Genomic DNA, 14456 nt, shown 5'->3' on the forward strand with positions numbered 1-14456 from the left:
AAGGAAAACTCAAGCTAAAATACAAAAACATTTTTATTGGCCTGGACTATATAAAGATGTAATTGAATTTTGTCGATCATGTCACACATGTCAAGTCATAGGGAAACCTCAAGCAGTGATAAAACCAGCTCCCTCAATAACCATTCCAGCATTTGAAGAACCTTTTACAAGGGTCTTAATTGATTTAGTATGACCGCTTCCTAAAACGAAAAATGGGAATCCATTTCTTTTGACTATAATGGATGTGTCTACTTGGTTTCCAGAGGCCATTCCAGTACGCAATATTACAGCGAAAAACATTGTGGAGGAGTTACTTAAATCTTTTACTAGATATAGACTACCCACAGAAATACAATTGGATCAAGGATCAAATTTTACCTCGAGGTTATTCAAGGAGGTTATGGATAGCTTAGGAGTAAAACAATTTAAATCAACTTTGTCCCATCCAGAATCGCAGGGAGCATTAGAACGGTGGCATCAGATGTTAAAGGCAATGTTAAGGGCTTATTGTCAGGATTATGCAGAGGATTGGGATGAAGGAATTCCATTCATACTGTTTGCAATTAGGGATGCACCTAATGAGTCAACCAAATTCAGTCCTTTGGAACTAATCTTTGGTCATGAGGTAAGAGGACCACTTAAATTGATCAAGGAGAAATTGGTGAGTGAGCAGTCTGAAATTACATTGTTCGATTACATGTCAAATTTTAGGGAACAATTAAATAGAGCAGGTGAATTGGCTCGACAACATTTAAAAGTTGCACAGCATGTGATGAAACAGGTAGCGGATAAGAAAGCCAAAGTTTGTAGTTTTGCCAGTGGAGATAAAGTTTTAGTATTATTACCAATGTTAAGTCAACCTTTAAAAGACCTTATGGACCTTGTGGGCCATATCAAATTGAAAGGAAATTGAGTGAGATGAATTATTTGATAAGAATGCCAGATAGAAGGAAAACTCAGCGAGTATGTGATGACAACGGAGTGTCAACAGAAGGTCTGAAGGCTGTGTTAACCACTGCTCCTGTATTGGCCACCCCAAATTACATAAACCATTCAAGGTGGCTGTCGATGCGAGAGATGTGGGCGTAGGTGCCGTGCTCTTCCAAGAATGATTTGGAGATGCCAGCTTCGGACTGGGGTGGACACAGTAAGAAGTCTTACAACACCAGGTTAAAGTCCAACAGGTTTGTTCAGAAACACAAGCTTCCATAGCACAGCTGCGCTCCGAAAGTTAGTGATTCGAAACAAACCTGTTGGACTTTAACCTGGTGTTATCAGACTTCTTACTCTTGCAAGAATACGACAAAGGAATAGAGTGGCCTTTTGGATATTTTTTCAAGAAATTGAATGATCACCAGAGGAAGTATTCAACAATTGAAAAGGAGACCTTGAGCTTGGTGCTGCATTTTAACATTTATCTTACCAGCAATTCGTCTGAAACAATATATACTGAAATTATTCAATTGACGTTTTTGGAGCGATTCAGGAATAAAAATGCCAGACTGTTTCAATGGAATTTAGAATTACAGCCATTCCATTGAAAAGTTATACATGTGGCAGGACGAGAAAATTTGATAGCCGATGCTTTGTCACGAATGTTTTGAAGAGAAGCAGGTTCGATGGTGAAATAAGAAGAATTAAAATTGACTATGTTATTGTCAATGTTTGCCTGTTTTGTTTTTGTTTATAAACATGTATGTTTATTGTCAATTGTTATTAATGGGCAAATGAAAAGGTGAAAAATGAAACTATCTTTGAAGTTGATGGTTTATTCTTTTTTTGGGGTGGAGGTGTCATGTGAGTGTCGCTTGAAGAAAGGTTTTTGTCTTATCCCATGGCTTCAGTGATGTCATTGTGTGGGTGGAGCTGGGCTGTGGCTCTGGGAATTTTTTTTTGGTTCCACTTTCATATTTGGCTGCTGTGAGCTCAGAGAACAGAAGTTTCTTTGTGATGCCTCTCGATCTTCATTGTTAAAGCTGTTTCCAGACTACTCGGTCACTTAAAAGAGATAATTGCTTTTTGGAAGGAATGCAAACCCTCTGTTTGAAAAGTGGAACAGATTATCAATAACAAGTCTTAAAGACAGTGAGAGTGCCATGTGCTGGGCCACACCTTTGAAAAGCAGTTTCTGGTTTTACTTGGATTTTGTTATTGAATTGGAACAGTTAAGGGGAGATTCATTAAGGGATATACATAGACTACTGTAGCTGTGCGGGGTCTTTATGCTTGTAGACAAATTTGAACTTCTTAGAATAAAGTTTGTTTTTTTTGATTAAAAGTGCTCAAGAAGTCTGTTGAATAACACATGAAAGACAGGCTGTTGTGCTCATCATAGCCAAAATCAATAAACAGTTGTAGGTCAGGTGAACTTCATAATATTCTTTGGAGTTTTCTAAACCCTGGCCCATAACACTTTCTATATTCCCAAGAGTTTTGCCATTTACGGTATATTTCCCCTCTATGTTAGACCTACCAAAATGCAATACCTCACATTTGTCTGGATCAGATTCCATTTGTCATTTCTCTCCCAAGTGTCCAACCTATCTATGTCCTGCTGTATCCTCTGATAATCCTCAACACTATCTGCTACTCCACCAACCCGTGTCATACGCGAACTTACTAATCAGACCAGCTATATTTTCCTCCAAATCGTTTCACACATACAACAAACAACAGAAGCCCCAGCACAGATCCCTGTGGAACACCATTAGTCATAACCTTCCAATCAGATAAACACCCTTCTACTGCTACCCTTTGCCTTCTGTGACCGAGCCAGTTCTGTATCCATCTTACCACCTCACATCTGATCCCGTGTGACTTCACCTTTTGTACCAGTCTGCCATGAGGCACCTTGTCAAAGGCTTTACTGAAGTCCATGTGAACAACATCCACTGCCCTCCCCTCATCAATCATCTTTGTCACCCCCCTCAAAAAACTCGATCAAGTTAGTGAGGCATGACCTCCCCTTCACAAAACCATACTGTCTATCTCTAATGAGTCTATTTGTTTACAAATGGATTTAAATCCTGTCGCTGATAATTCTCTCCAATACTTTACCTACTACCGACGTGAGACTCAATGGCCTATAGTTTCCAGGATTATCCCTGCTACCTTTCTGAAACAGCGGTACCACATTAGCTATTCTCCAGACCTATTGGATCTCGCCTGTAGCCAATGAGGATACAAAGATGTCAACCAAGGCCCCAGACATTTCCTCCCTTGTTTCCCTCAGTATTCTGGGGTAAATCCCATCCAGGCCAGAGACCTATCTACCTGAATATGTTCTCCTTTCTGTTGTTAATTTAATCCAGACTGTCCACACACAGTGGAAGATTCTAACTTCATAGTGATAAGCGATCGATTTATCAACAAAGAAACTGTCCATTTGTTCTTTGTCACTGTTGCATTATTATTTTTTTTTATCACTTTTCGTTCTTGTAGGCGACATTTTATTCTTTTTGGCTATGTTTACCTTGTCTTCATCCAAGACTACACCAATAAAAAATGTGCCTTCCAAATTAATGTCATCAATTGTTTTAACTGACTTCCCTCCATTAACATTTTTGCTTGTGAAACTTGGTTCCCCAAAATGATTTTTTCCATTGCACTTTGTGCAAATTTTGCCATATGCTGGACATTGTCTCGGTAGATGCCTGTTTCCACATCTTTTGCATGTAATGGCTGCTTCTGCCGAGCGTTTAAAATGGCCACCACTGCTGAGACCACGTTTTATTTTTGAGGGAATCACAACATCTCTGGCGTCAGCATCGCTCCCAATTTTCACGCCAAAACTTTGCATTCAATGTGCTGATTTGTTATGCATCTTGTTCACTAGCATGGCAAATCTTAATCATGTCTTCGAACTGAAACTCATTCTCCTGTAAGAGATTCACACATCTTATCATCATCTATTCCAAAGACAATTTGATCCCGAATCATTGAGGATTTTAAAGTCGCAAAGTGACATGTTTGTGCTTTTAACTTAATGTCAGTAAGAAAGCTATCAAAGGACTCACCTGTCTTCTGCATGCATGTCCTAAATGTATATCGCTCAAAAGTTTCAATTTTTTTCAGCATGCAATACTCATCAAATATTTTAATGACGGCATTGAGGCTTTTACTATCATCCTCCTGATTATGAAGTTGTTATTAACCTCAATCGGCTGCAAGCCTGCTAAGATTAGCAAAAATGCTATTTTTCTTTCATCTGGCTCTGCCTGCAATCCTAGAGCTGACACATACGGTGTGAACTGTTGTTTAAATGCCATCAACATGACAAGTTACTCTCAATTGTTCAGGAGTTTTTAAACTTTCCATCTTCTTCTTGCACTGGTTTTGCATTTTCAGAGATTGCCTTCAATGTTCCACATTTTCCTTATAGCATGTTTCACCAAATTTGAAGATTGTCCTTCAAATCTTCATACTTCTGATCTTTAGTTTTTGATCACCACCCCTGGTACCATGTTATGTCCTTTTACAGAGACAATTGCTGATTCAATTTTATTATAGTATAATAAACTGTGGGTAGGAAACTAATGCTTTCAAACTGGAACTAATAAAAGTACGACTATCCACGATAATTCTCCTCCAGACTCCTCCAGATTACAGTATCACATGCTATTACTTGCCTGACACCTACTGGTCAGGGGCCATGCATATTTACACATACACTTGCTGATACATAGTCGGGGACGTGGGAGGAGTTTGGGAGGATCGTGGAGCCATTGCGGGAATTCATGTGCAACGACCACAGCAACCGGCTTTTTAAAATGACAGCCATCCTGGCATTCAGAATATGGGCCTGCTGTGCATGCATGCCCGCTCATCAGTGCGCAGACCCAGGAGAAGGTTTAAAAAAAAATGAATGCAGTCTTACTGCATGAAGCGGCAGCAGAGAGAAGGTCATGTGCCCCAAACACTGACGTCACATGCTCTGGGCACGATTGCAGTTCCTCCATTTGGTCAGCAGCAAACAAACAACAGAACTGTAAAATTTATAATGGATCATTTTGCAATAAGGAAGAGAGGGCCAGAGACACAAACAGGCCAGGATCTCAGAACTAAACCTGCTGGAGAGAGTCAGGAGAATCCACAGCAGGACAAAGCAATGGTGGTGTGAGCTGTCCAGGAGAGTCCACAACTGGACAAAGCAGTGCTGGTGTGAGTTCCAGAACCTTTGATGAATAACCCATTCAGAAATATAACATTGAATAACAAAGCAAGTGAGATCGTAAGGGCTAAGCAGGCTCATCTATCGAATAAAGGTAAGCAAAAGTTGTGGTTCGCGACGGTCGGCCGGCGTGGGTCCTGAAGGTTGGACGGTTGGTAAAAATGGGTCCCCTGAAAAAAAGTTTGATAAACACTGGTGTTAAGGACAGGTAAGTAAAAAAGCGGTGATTTTTTTTCACTGTTTCTGCCTGTACTGCTCAGCTTCCAGGCGAGGATATATGTCGGGGGCAGTCTCTAATATGTGTGGAGGTCTCAGATATACCGGGGGGTGGGTGGGGGTTCAGATATAAGGGAAGGTCTCTGATATGCGCTGGGGTCTCTAATATGCATGGGTTTCTGATGGGGATCTCTGGTGTGAGTGATGCCAGGATTTGAATTGTGGGAGGGAGGCTCTCCAATAAACCTTGGGGACACCAATGTTAAATGCACACCCCCTTGACCCAGCGCGAGGTCCATCGTGTCAGGGCCAGGTATAAATATACTTGCACCAATCTATGCCTACATGAAATCCGGCCGAGAAGGCTGGAGCATCACGGAGACGTGGAGAATCCACTGTCCTCCCCGTTAATTAGATACAAATGGGTTCAAATGCACTGGAGAAACTCACCAAGGCACCTTGAACAGCACCTCCGAAAACACGGCCTCTGCTACCAAGAAGGATAGGGTTATGGATGAATGGAAACACCACCAGCTTCAATTTTCTGTTCAGGCCTCACACCAACGATATCCCTGTTCTGTAATTATCACTCAATTAAAATCCAGGAATTCCCTTTTTAACAGCTCTGAAGGTGATCCTCGAACACTTCATTACAGAAGACTGCTCACCCCAAACTTCCAAAAGGTAATCGCAGATAGACAATAAATGCTGATTTTGGCAGCAACACTCAGATCCACTCAACAAAATTAAACAATATACAGCAAGGTGACGAAGTATGGATTTACCAAAATATGGTCCAAGGCGACGACCTGCAGCGATCCCGCAGCACAATATTGCGCCGGCCATGCGCGGGCTCGACATGCCATCCACAGACCCGACAGGTGAGGGGCTAGCAGCGGCAACACGGTAAACACACGGCCTTCTCGATATAAACGGCCGGAAAATTGCTGGATCTGTGGCTGCGCATGATCACGCTACGGCCTGCAGTGGTTGCGCATTACAACATGGTGCCGATTGCGCACGGAACCGACCTGCCAGATAGTGCCCCTATTGACAACCCCTCGCCACCCCATGGCTACCCCCCACCAGTTCCCCTAGCCCTCATAGAAGCCCTCCCGGCCAGCAGCACGGCTCCTCCCCCCCCCCCCCCCCCACACCCCCCTTCCCCCTGACTGTGACGGCACTGGACACAGTCCGCAGCCGCTTCTCTGGGTTCCCGAAAACTGAAAGCACAAGTCCCCAGCACTGTCGGGGACGGCCTTCAGGTAAGGCCCTGATTCGGACATAAAAAGGGATTCTCCGCCCAATCACTGATTATGATAGGAAAATGGAAAATCCCACGAATACTCTCCCAAACGGAGAACCTCACCTTATGTAGTCCCACCGGTATAGAATCGCTCTTGCTCTGCGCTGACGCAAGGATTGGCATCCAGGAGTGAATCACTCTCCTCTGCCACGCAAACTTATGTATGGCAGTGAGCTCGTGGGATGTTGTTCCGAATCCCCTTATCGTGCTGCCGTTTTGAGTGGCCGACCCAATACCAAGGTCTAGTGGCTGGCTGCCTCCCTGCCCCACAAGCAAATCCTGCCCCACAATGCAAATCCTGCACCACAACGCAAATCCTGCACCACAACGCAAATCCTGCACCACAACGCAAATTCTGCACCACCAATGCTGACAAGGACAGGCATTTTTCCCTTCCAACCACAGAAATGATGGATCACACCCACCCGTCCACAGCAGACAAACCTAAACATCTAGGAGATAAGTGCTTTGACTTCCTCCTTTTCTCAGCAGAAAGCACTAAACTGCTTTTGCTGTGGTGATGCCCTGTCAATCATATATAGATGTGTATAAACATTGTGATAACCTGTCAGCAGATAACCTGTGAGTGACGCCAGGATTTGAATTGTGGGTGGGAGGCTCTCAAATAAACCTTGGGGGCACCAACGTTAAATGTACACCCCCTTGAACCAGCGCGAGGTCCATCGTGTCAGGGCCAGGTATAAATATACTTGCACCAGTCTATGCATACGTGAATCCGAGCAGAGGGGGCAGGAGCATCACGGAGACATGGAGAATCCACAGTCCTCCCGGTTAATTGGATACAAATGGGTTCTAATGTACTGGAGCAACTCACCAAGGCACCTTGAATAGCACCTCCGAAAACACGACCTCTGCTACCAAGAAGGATAGGGTTTCAGATGAATGGAAACACCACCAGCTTCAATTTTCTGTCAAATATCTTTGACTTCCTCCTTTTCTCAGCAGAAAGCACTAAACTGCTTTTGATGTGGTGATGCCCTGTCAATCATATATAGATGTGTATAAACATTGTGATTACCTGTCAGCAGAGTACCTCAGATATATTCATGTGTGAAGGGAAATGAAAATAGGCAAGTTAGTTGCCTGGCTGTCAGGAAGTTATTACCCTGACCATTACAGCCTACTCAATGCTCTTTCTCTTGATAGTGATAGGGAGACTCACAGGTCATAGGATCTGAGGGAATTTAAAGCCTTGTGATGTGTTTTGGCTTGCTATGAAGTAACAGCAGCTGCTTTCAATATTTCTGTCTGAGAGATACGTATAAGGGACAGATATGTGAAAAAGCAGTGATTTTTCACTGTTTCTTCCTGGACTGCACATTAGCTTCCAGGCTGGTTGACGCCCGTCACTGATATATGGAGGGGGGGGGGGGGGGTCTCTGATATGCATGTGGGGTCTCTGATATGTGGGGGGCTCTGACATGTAGGGGACTCTGATATGCAGGGGGGCACTGACATGGTAATGGTCTCTGCTTTGGGGGTGGTTTCTGATGGGGTCTCTGATGGGAGTGTCAGCAAGAATTGAATTGTGAGAGGAGCGGGGCCCTCCAATTGCCTTTGGGGGCACCAACATTAAATACACACCCCCTTGACCCAGCATGAGGTCCACCGTGTCAGGGCCAGGTAGAAATATACTTGCATCAATCTATGCCTACGTTACCTCCGGCCGAGAAGGCTGGAGCATCACGGAGACATGGAGAATCCACTGTCCTCCCCGTTAATTGGATACAAATGGGTTCAAATGTACTGGAGCAACTCACCAAGGCACCTTGGACAGCACCTCCTAAAACACGACCTCTGCTACCAAGAAGGATAGGGTTATGGATGAATGGAAACACCACCAGCTGCAATTTTCTTTTCAAGCCACACACCAATGATATCCCTGTTCCTTAATTATCACTCAATCAAAATCCAGGAATTCCCTTTTTAACAGCTCTGAAGGTGACCCTACAACACTTCATTACAGAAGACTGCTAACCCCAAACTTCCAAAAGGTAATCGGAGATAGACAATAAATGTTCATTTTGGCAGTAGCACTCGGATCCACTCAACAAAATTAAATAATGATCATATCTTTCTATTTACCAATGCAGAAATATACAGCAAGGCGACCAAGTATGGATTTGTCAAAATATGGCCCAACATTAACAGCGTATGCGAGTCCAGAAACTGACACAGATCAAGATAAAACTACAGAAGTATCCACAGAATCCACAGTTCCTCAGGTAATTATCAATGATCCTCAATCACAATCTGACTTTAATAAACCAATGGGGCCGTAGTGAACAAGCAGGAGGGGGTCAGTGACGGCTGATCAAACCTGGAGGATTGGGAGAGGTGGGCAGTGATTTTCTGTTGTCTGAATTGAATTTGGTGTGTCTGTTTGTGCCAGAAAGCATCTGAATTCAGATTGGGGGCGGGATTGTCCATTTCAGCGGCTAAGCGCTGGCTCAAGAGGAGAATTTGCGGGCGTTTTACGACGCCAAAATCAGCGCTGAACCCTCACTGATTCTGGGACCGGTGGAGGGGTAGCAGCAGCGCCGTGGAAAGCTCCCATCTCCCATGCCGAAAATGGCTGGAGAATTGCCGAGTCCATTGTCGCGCCTGCACAAGGTGATGACCTGCAGAGAATGCGCTGCACAACATTGTGCCGGCCATGCGCGGACCCGATATGCCATCCACAAGCCCAGAGCCCACTTCCTGGCGAACCTCTGGCCAATCCCCACCATCCACCCCAGCCCTCGCGGAAGACCCCCACTCCTGCCCAGCGACACAGATCCCGACCGAGTGTGACGTCGCTGGACACAGTCCGCAGCCGCCACGTCGGTTTCCCGACCGCTCGTACCACACATCAACCGCACGGGCGGGTACTTGGCCTATCGGGGGGCTGAGCATGGCGGGAGGGCCTGCCGATGCAGCACCAACGCCATTGCAGCGGGGTATGACGCGCAACGCGATTACGGCACTTCTGAGGGGGCGGTGCATGGCTCACTAGCGACAAATTGGCGCCTAACCCGATTCGGGCAAGGGCATGGATTCCGCCCAATCGCCGATTAAGATATTGTAATGATCATTTTACATTGGTGACCAGTATTTCAGGTCGTCTCCATGAGAAGATATATCATTTCTATGTCTAAGTGATTTCATAATTTTACGGTCTTGATTACATCGTTTTGCATTTTGGAAATGGGGCTGAATTCCCCGACCCCTGACCCCAAAATCACCTTGACCACAACCTCAGGCCAATGCCCTGCGATGCTCCGTCCCCAACTGGCCGAGTTCCCAATGCTGTGGGACACGTGTGGTCTCACCCGTCGTGAACTCAGCGTGGCGGTTGCAGACACATCCTGCCGCCGCCACAGTCTGCGGAGTGCCGATCCGTGGACACTGGGGGGGGGGGGTTGTCTACATTTGGGGCTGCAGGCACAGTGGGGGGGGAGGGGGCGGTCCAGGGCGTGCGAGCGGCCGAAGTGGGGTACTATTTTTGTGGTTCAGGTTCGCGGGCTGAGTCCGTCAAGAAGCACGGCACGGCCGCAGCAGGTCGCCGCCGTGCACATGCGCGGCCACGGACCCGGCAATACTCTGGGCCATATCGGCAGCTAGCGCTGGGAGCTCTACGCTGCCTGGCTGATAGCACCCCCCCAGAGCAGGGAATCGGTGATCATTTTGAGCCAATTTTCTTGGCGTAAAACACCACCGTTTTCACGCCGGCATGGGGACTCAAATGGAGAATCCAGCCCATGATTCTCCATTTGGGAGACTATGGGCTGCATTCTCCGATTTTGAGGCGATGTCCGGAGGATGTGTCTGGTTTTACGATGACATGGTTGGTGCAGCCCCCGCACCGATGCTCCGACTGGTGAGGGGCTAGCAGCTGCAACACGGTTAACGCACGGCCTTCTCGATATAAACGGCTGGAGAATTGCTGGATCTGTGGCCGCGCATGCTCACGGTTGCGGCCTGCAGTGGTTGCGCATTACAACATGGTGCCGAGCGCACACGGAACCGACCTGCCAGATAGTGACCCTCTGGACATCCCCTCGCAAACCTCATGGCCACCCCCCACCAATCCCCCTAGCCCTCATAGAAGCCCCCGGCCAGCAGCACGGTTCGCCCCCCCCCCCCCCCCCCCGACTGTGACGGCGCTGGACACAGTCCGCAGCCGCCTCGCCGGGTTCCCGAAAACTGAGAGCACATGTCCCCAGCGCTGTCGGGAACTCGGCAAGTTGGGGAGCGCAGCTTCGGGCAGGGCCTTCAGGTAAGGCCCTGATTCGGGACATAAAAAGGGATTCTCTGCCCAATCACTGATTATGATAGGAAAATGGAAAATCCCACGAATAGTCTCCCAAACGGAGAATCTCACCTTATGTACTCCCACCGGTATAGAATCGCTCTTGCTCTGCGCTGACGCAAGGATTGGCATCCAGGAGTGAATCACTCTCCTTTGCCACGCAAACTTATGTATGGCAGTCAGGTCGTGGGATGTTGTTCCGAATCCCCTTATCGTGCTGCCGTTTTGAGTGGCCGACCCAATACCAAGGTCTAGTGGCTGGCTGCCTCCCTGCCCCACAACGCAAATCCTGCCCCAAAATGCAAATCCTGCACCACAACGCAAATCCTGCACCACAACGCAAATCCTGCACCACCAACGCTGACAAGGACAGGCATTTTTCCCTTCCAACCATAGAAATTGATGGATCACCCCCACCCGTCCACAGCAGACAAACCTAAACATCTAGGAGATAAGTGCTTTGACTTCCTCCTTTTCTCAGCAGAAAGCACTAAACTGCTTTTGATGTGGTGGTGTCCTGTCAATCATATATAGATGTGTATAAACATTGTGATAACCTGTCAGCAGAGTACCTCAGATATATTCATGTGTGAAGGGAAATGAAAATAAGCAAGTTAGTTGCCTGGCTGTCTGAAAGTTATTACCCTGACCATTACAGCCTACTCAAAGCTCTTTCTCTTGATAGTGATAGGGAGACTCGCAGCTCATAGGATCTGAGGGAATTTAAAGCCATGTGATGTGTTTTGGCTTTCCATGAAGTAACAGTAGCTGCTTTCAATACTTCTGTCTGAGAGACAGGTATAAGGGACACATGTGTGAAAAAGCAGTGACTTTTTCACTGTTTCGGCCTGGACTGCTCATTAGCTTCCAGGCTGGTTGATTGATGAGGGGGCGTCACTGATATATGGGGGGGGGGGGGTCTCTGATGTGCAGGGGGTCTCTGATATACCTGTGGGGCGGGGGGGGTTTCAGATATAAGGGACGGTCTCTGATATGTGGTGGGGTCGCTAATATGTACGGGTTTCTGATGGAAAACTCTGGTGTGAGTGACGCCAGGATTTGAATTGTGGGAGGGAGGCTCTCAAATAAACCTTGGGAGCACCAACGTTAAATTCACACCCCCTTGACCCAGCGTGAGGTCCATCGTGTCAGGGCCAGGTATAAATATACTTGCACCAATCTATGCGTACGTGAATCCGAGCCGAGAGGGCTGGAGCACCACGGAGACATGGAGAATCCACAGTCCTCCCCATTAATTGGATACAAATGGGTTCAAATGTACTGGAGCAACTCACCAAGGCACCTTGAACAGCACCTCCGAAAACACGGCCTCTGCTACCAAGAAGGATAGGGTTATGGATGAATGGAAACACCACCAGCTGCAATTTTCTTTTCAAGCCACACACCAATGATATCCCTGTTCCTTAATTATCACTCAATCAAAATCTAGGAATTCCCTTTTTAACAGCTCTGAAGGTGACCCTACAACACTTCATTACAGAAGACTGCTCACCCCAAACTTCCAAAAGGTAATCGGAGATAGACAATAAATGCTCATTTTGGCAGTAGCACTCGGATCCACTCAACAAAATTAAATAATGATCATATCTTTCTATTTACCAATGCAGAAATATACAGCAAGGCGACCAAGTATGGATTTGTCAAAATATGGCCCCACATTAACAGCGTATACGAGTCCAGAAACTGACACAGATCAAGATAAAACTACAGAAAGATCCACAGTTCCTCAGGTAATTATCAATGATCCTCAATCACAATCTGACTTTAATAAACCAATGGGGCCGTAGTGAACAAGCAGGAAGGGGTCAGTGACGGCTGATCAAACCTGGAGGATTGGGAGAGGTGGGCAGTGATTTTCTGTTGTCTGAATTGAATTTGGTGTGTCTGTTTGTGCCAGAAAGCATCTGAATTCAGATTGGGGGCGGGATTGTCCATTTCAGTGGCTAAGCGCTGGCTCAAACGGAGAATTTGCGGGCGTTTTACGACGCCAAAATCAGCGCTGAACCCTCACTGATTCTGGGACCGGTGGAGGGGTAGCAGCAGCGCCGTGGAAAACTCCCATCTCCCATGCCGAAAATGGCTGGAGAATTGCCGAGTCCGTTGTCGCGCATGCGCACGGCGACGACCTGCGGCGATTGCGCCGGCCGTGCGCAGACCCACAGCTCCATCCTGTCTGAGATGCAGCTAGAGAAAGATGTTGAAAATGGAAATTAGCGTTATAAAGAGGACACAGCCCACCCCCTGGCCAACCTCTGGCCAGCCTCTGCCATTCACCCAGCCCCCGCCCCCTGACCACGACACAGATCCCGACCGAGTGTGACGGTGCTGGACACAGTCCGCAGCTGCCACGCCGGGTTCCCGTCCGCTCTGACCATACGTCAACCGCGCAGTTGGGTATTTGGCCCATCGGGGGGCTGAGCATGGCGGGAGGGGCTGCCAATGCCGCGCCAACGCCATTGCAGCGGTGTGCGGCGCGCAACATGATTACCCCACTTCTGAGGAGGTGGAGCATGGCTCATCGGCATCAAACCGGTGCCTGTCCCGATTTGGGCAAGGGAACGGATTCTGCGCCCAATCACCGATTACGACATTGTAGTGATTATTTTTCATTGGAGACCAGTATTTCAGGTTATCTCCATGAGATGAAATATAATTTCTATGTCTAAGTGATTTTCGAATTTTAAAGATCTCGACTATATCATTCTGCATTTTGGTCCAACGGGTTGTTCCCTTGCAGAAGGCCTCCTCCATCTGTACCCACTCCGAGTTCTGTTCGTGCACCCATCCCCTCACTCTTTCTGCTGTTGCTGCCCAGTGCTAGTATTACAAGTTTGGCACTGCCAGGCCTTCCTTAATTATCCTCCTTTACAGTGTTGATTTGGGGACTTTTGGATTCTTGCCCTCCCAGACAAACGCCATGATTCAGCTGCCTACATTTTGGAAGAAGGTCTTGGGGATGAAGATCCAAATGGATCTAAACAGGAAGTGGAACCTCAGCAGCACGTTCATTTTTATCATCTGCACTCTTCCCGCCAGGGAGAGTGGGAGTGAGCCCCACCTCTGTAGGTCCTTTTTGACTTCCTCCACCAGGCTGGTCAGGTTCCACTTGTGGATCAGTGTCCAGTGTCTGGCTATTTGGATCTCCAGGCATCAGAGTCTATTTTGGTCTATTTTGAACGGGGTCCCTCCAGCTTAATCCCTCCCCCCTTCGTGTTCACTGGGAATGCCTCACTTTTGCCCAGGTTGGATTTGTAGTCCGAGAAGGTTACAAACTTTTTCAGGATCCACGTGATTGCTTTCAGTCCTTCCTGTGGCTTTGAGATGTACAGGAGCAGGTCATCTGCATAGAGCGAGACTCTGTGCTCTCTGTCTCCTCTTTGGATGCCCTTCCAGTTTATCACATCCCGGAAGGCTATCGCCAGGGTTTCACT

General features: G+C 47.0%; 1 protein-coding gene across 1 annotated transcript in view; it reads left to right on the top strand.

Moving 5' to 3' along the window:
* LOC119962278 (microtubule-associated protein futsch-like) overlaps nt 1-14456 on the top strand; it is a 433376-nt gene that overhangs the window by 397008 nt on the left and 21912 nt on the right. The window contains exons 35-36 of the mRNA XM_038790266.1: nt 8807-8938; nt 12633-12755. Coding sequence (XP_038646194.1) covers nt 8807-8938; nt 12633-12755 — 255 coding nt within the window. The remainder of the gene's footprint in view (nt 1-8806; nt 8939-12632; nt 12756-14456) is intronic.

The sequence above is a fragment of the Scyliorhinus canicula genome, chromosome 2 (assembly GCF_902713615.1).
Source record: "Scyliorhinus canicula chromosome 2, sScyCan1.1, whole genome shotgun sequence".
Taxonomy (NCBI): domain Eukaryota; kingdom Metazoa; phylum Chordata; class Chondrichthyes; order Carcharhiniformes; family Scyliorhinidae; genus Scyliorhinus; species Scyliorhinus canicula.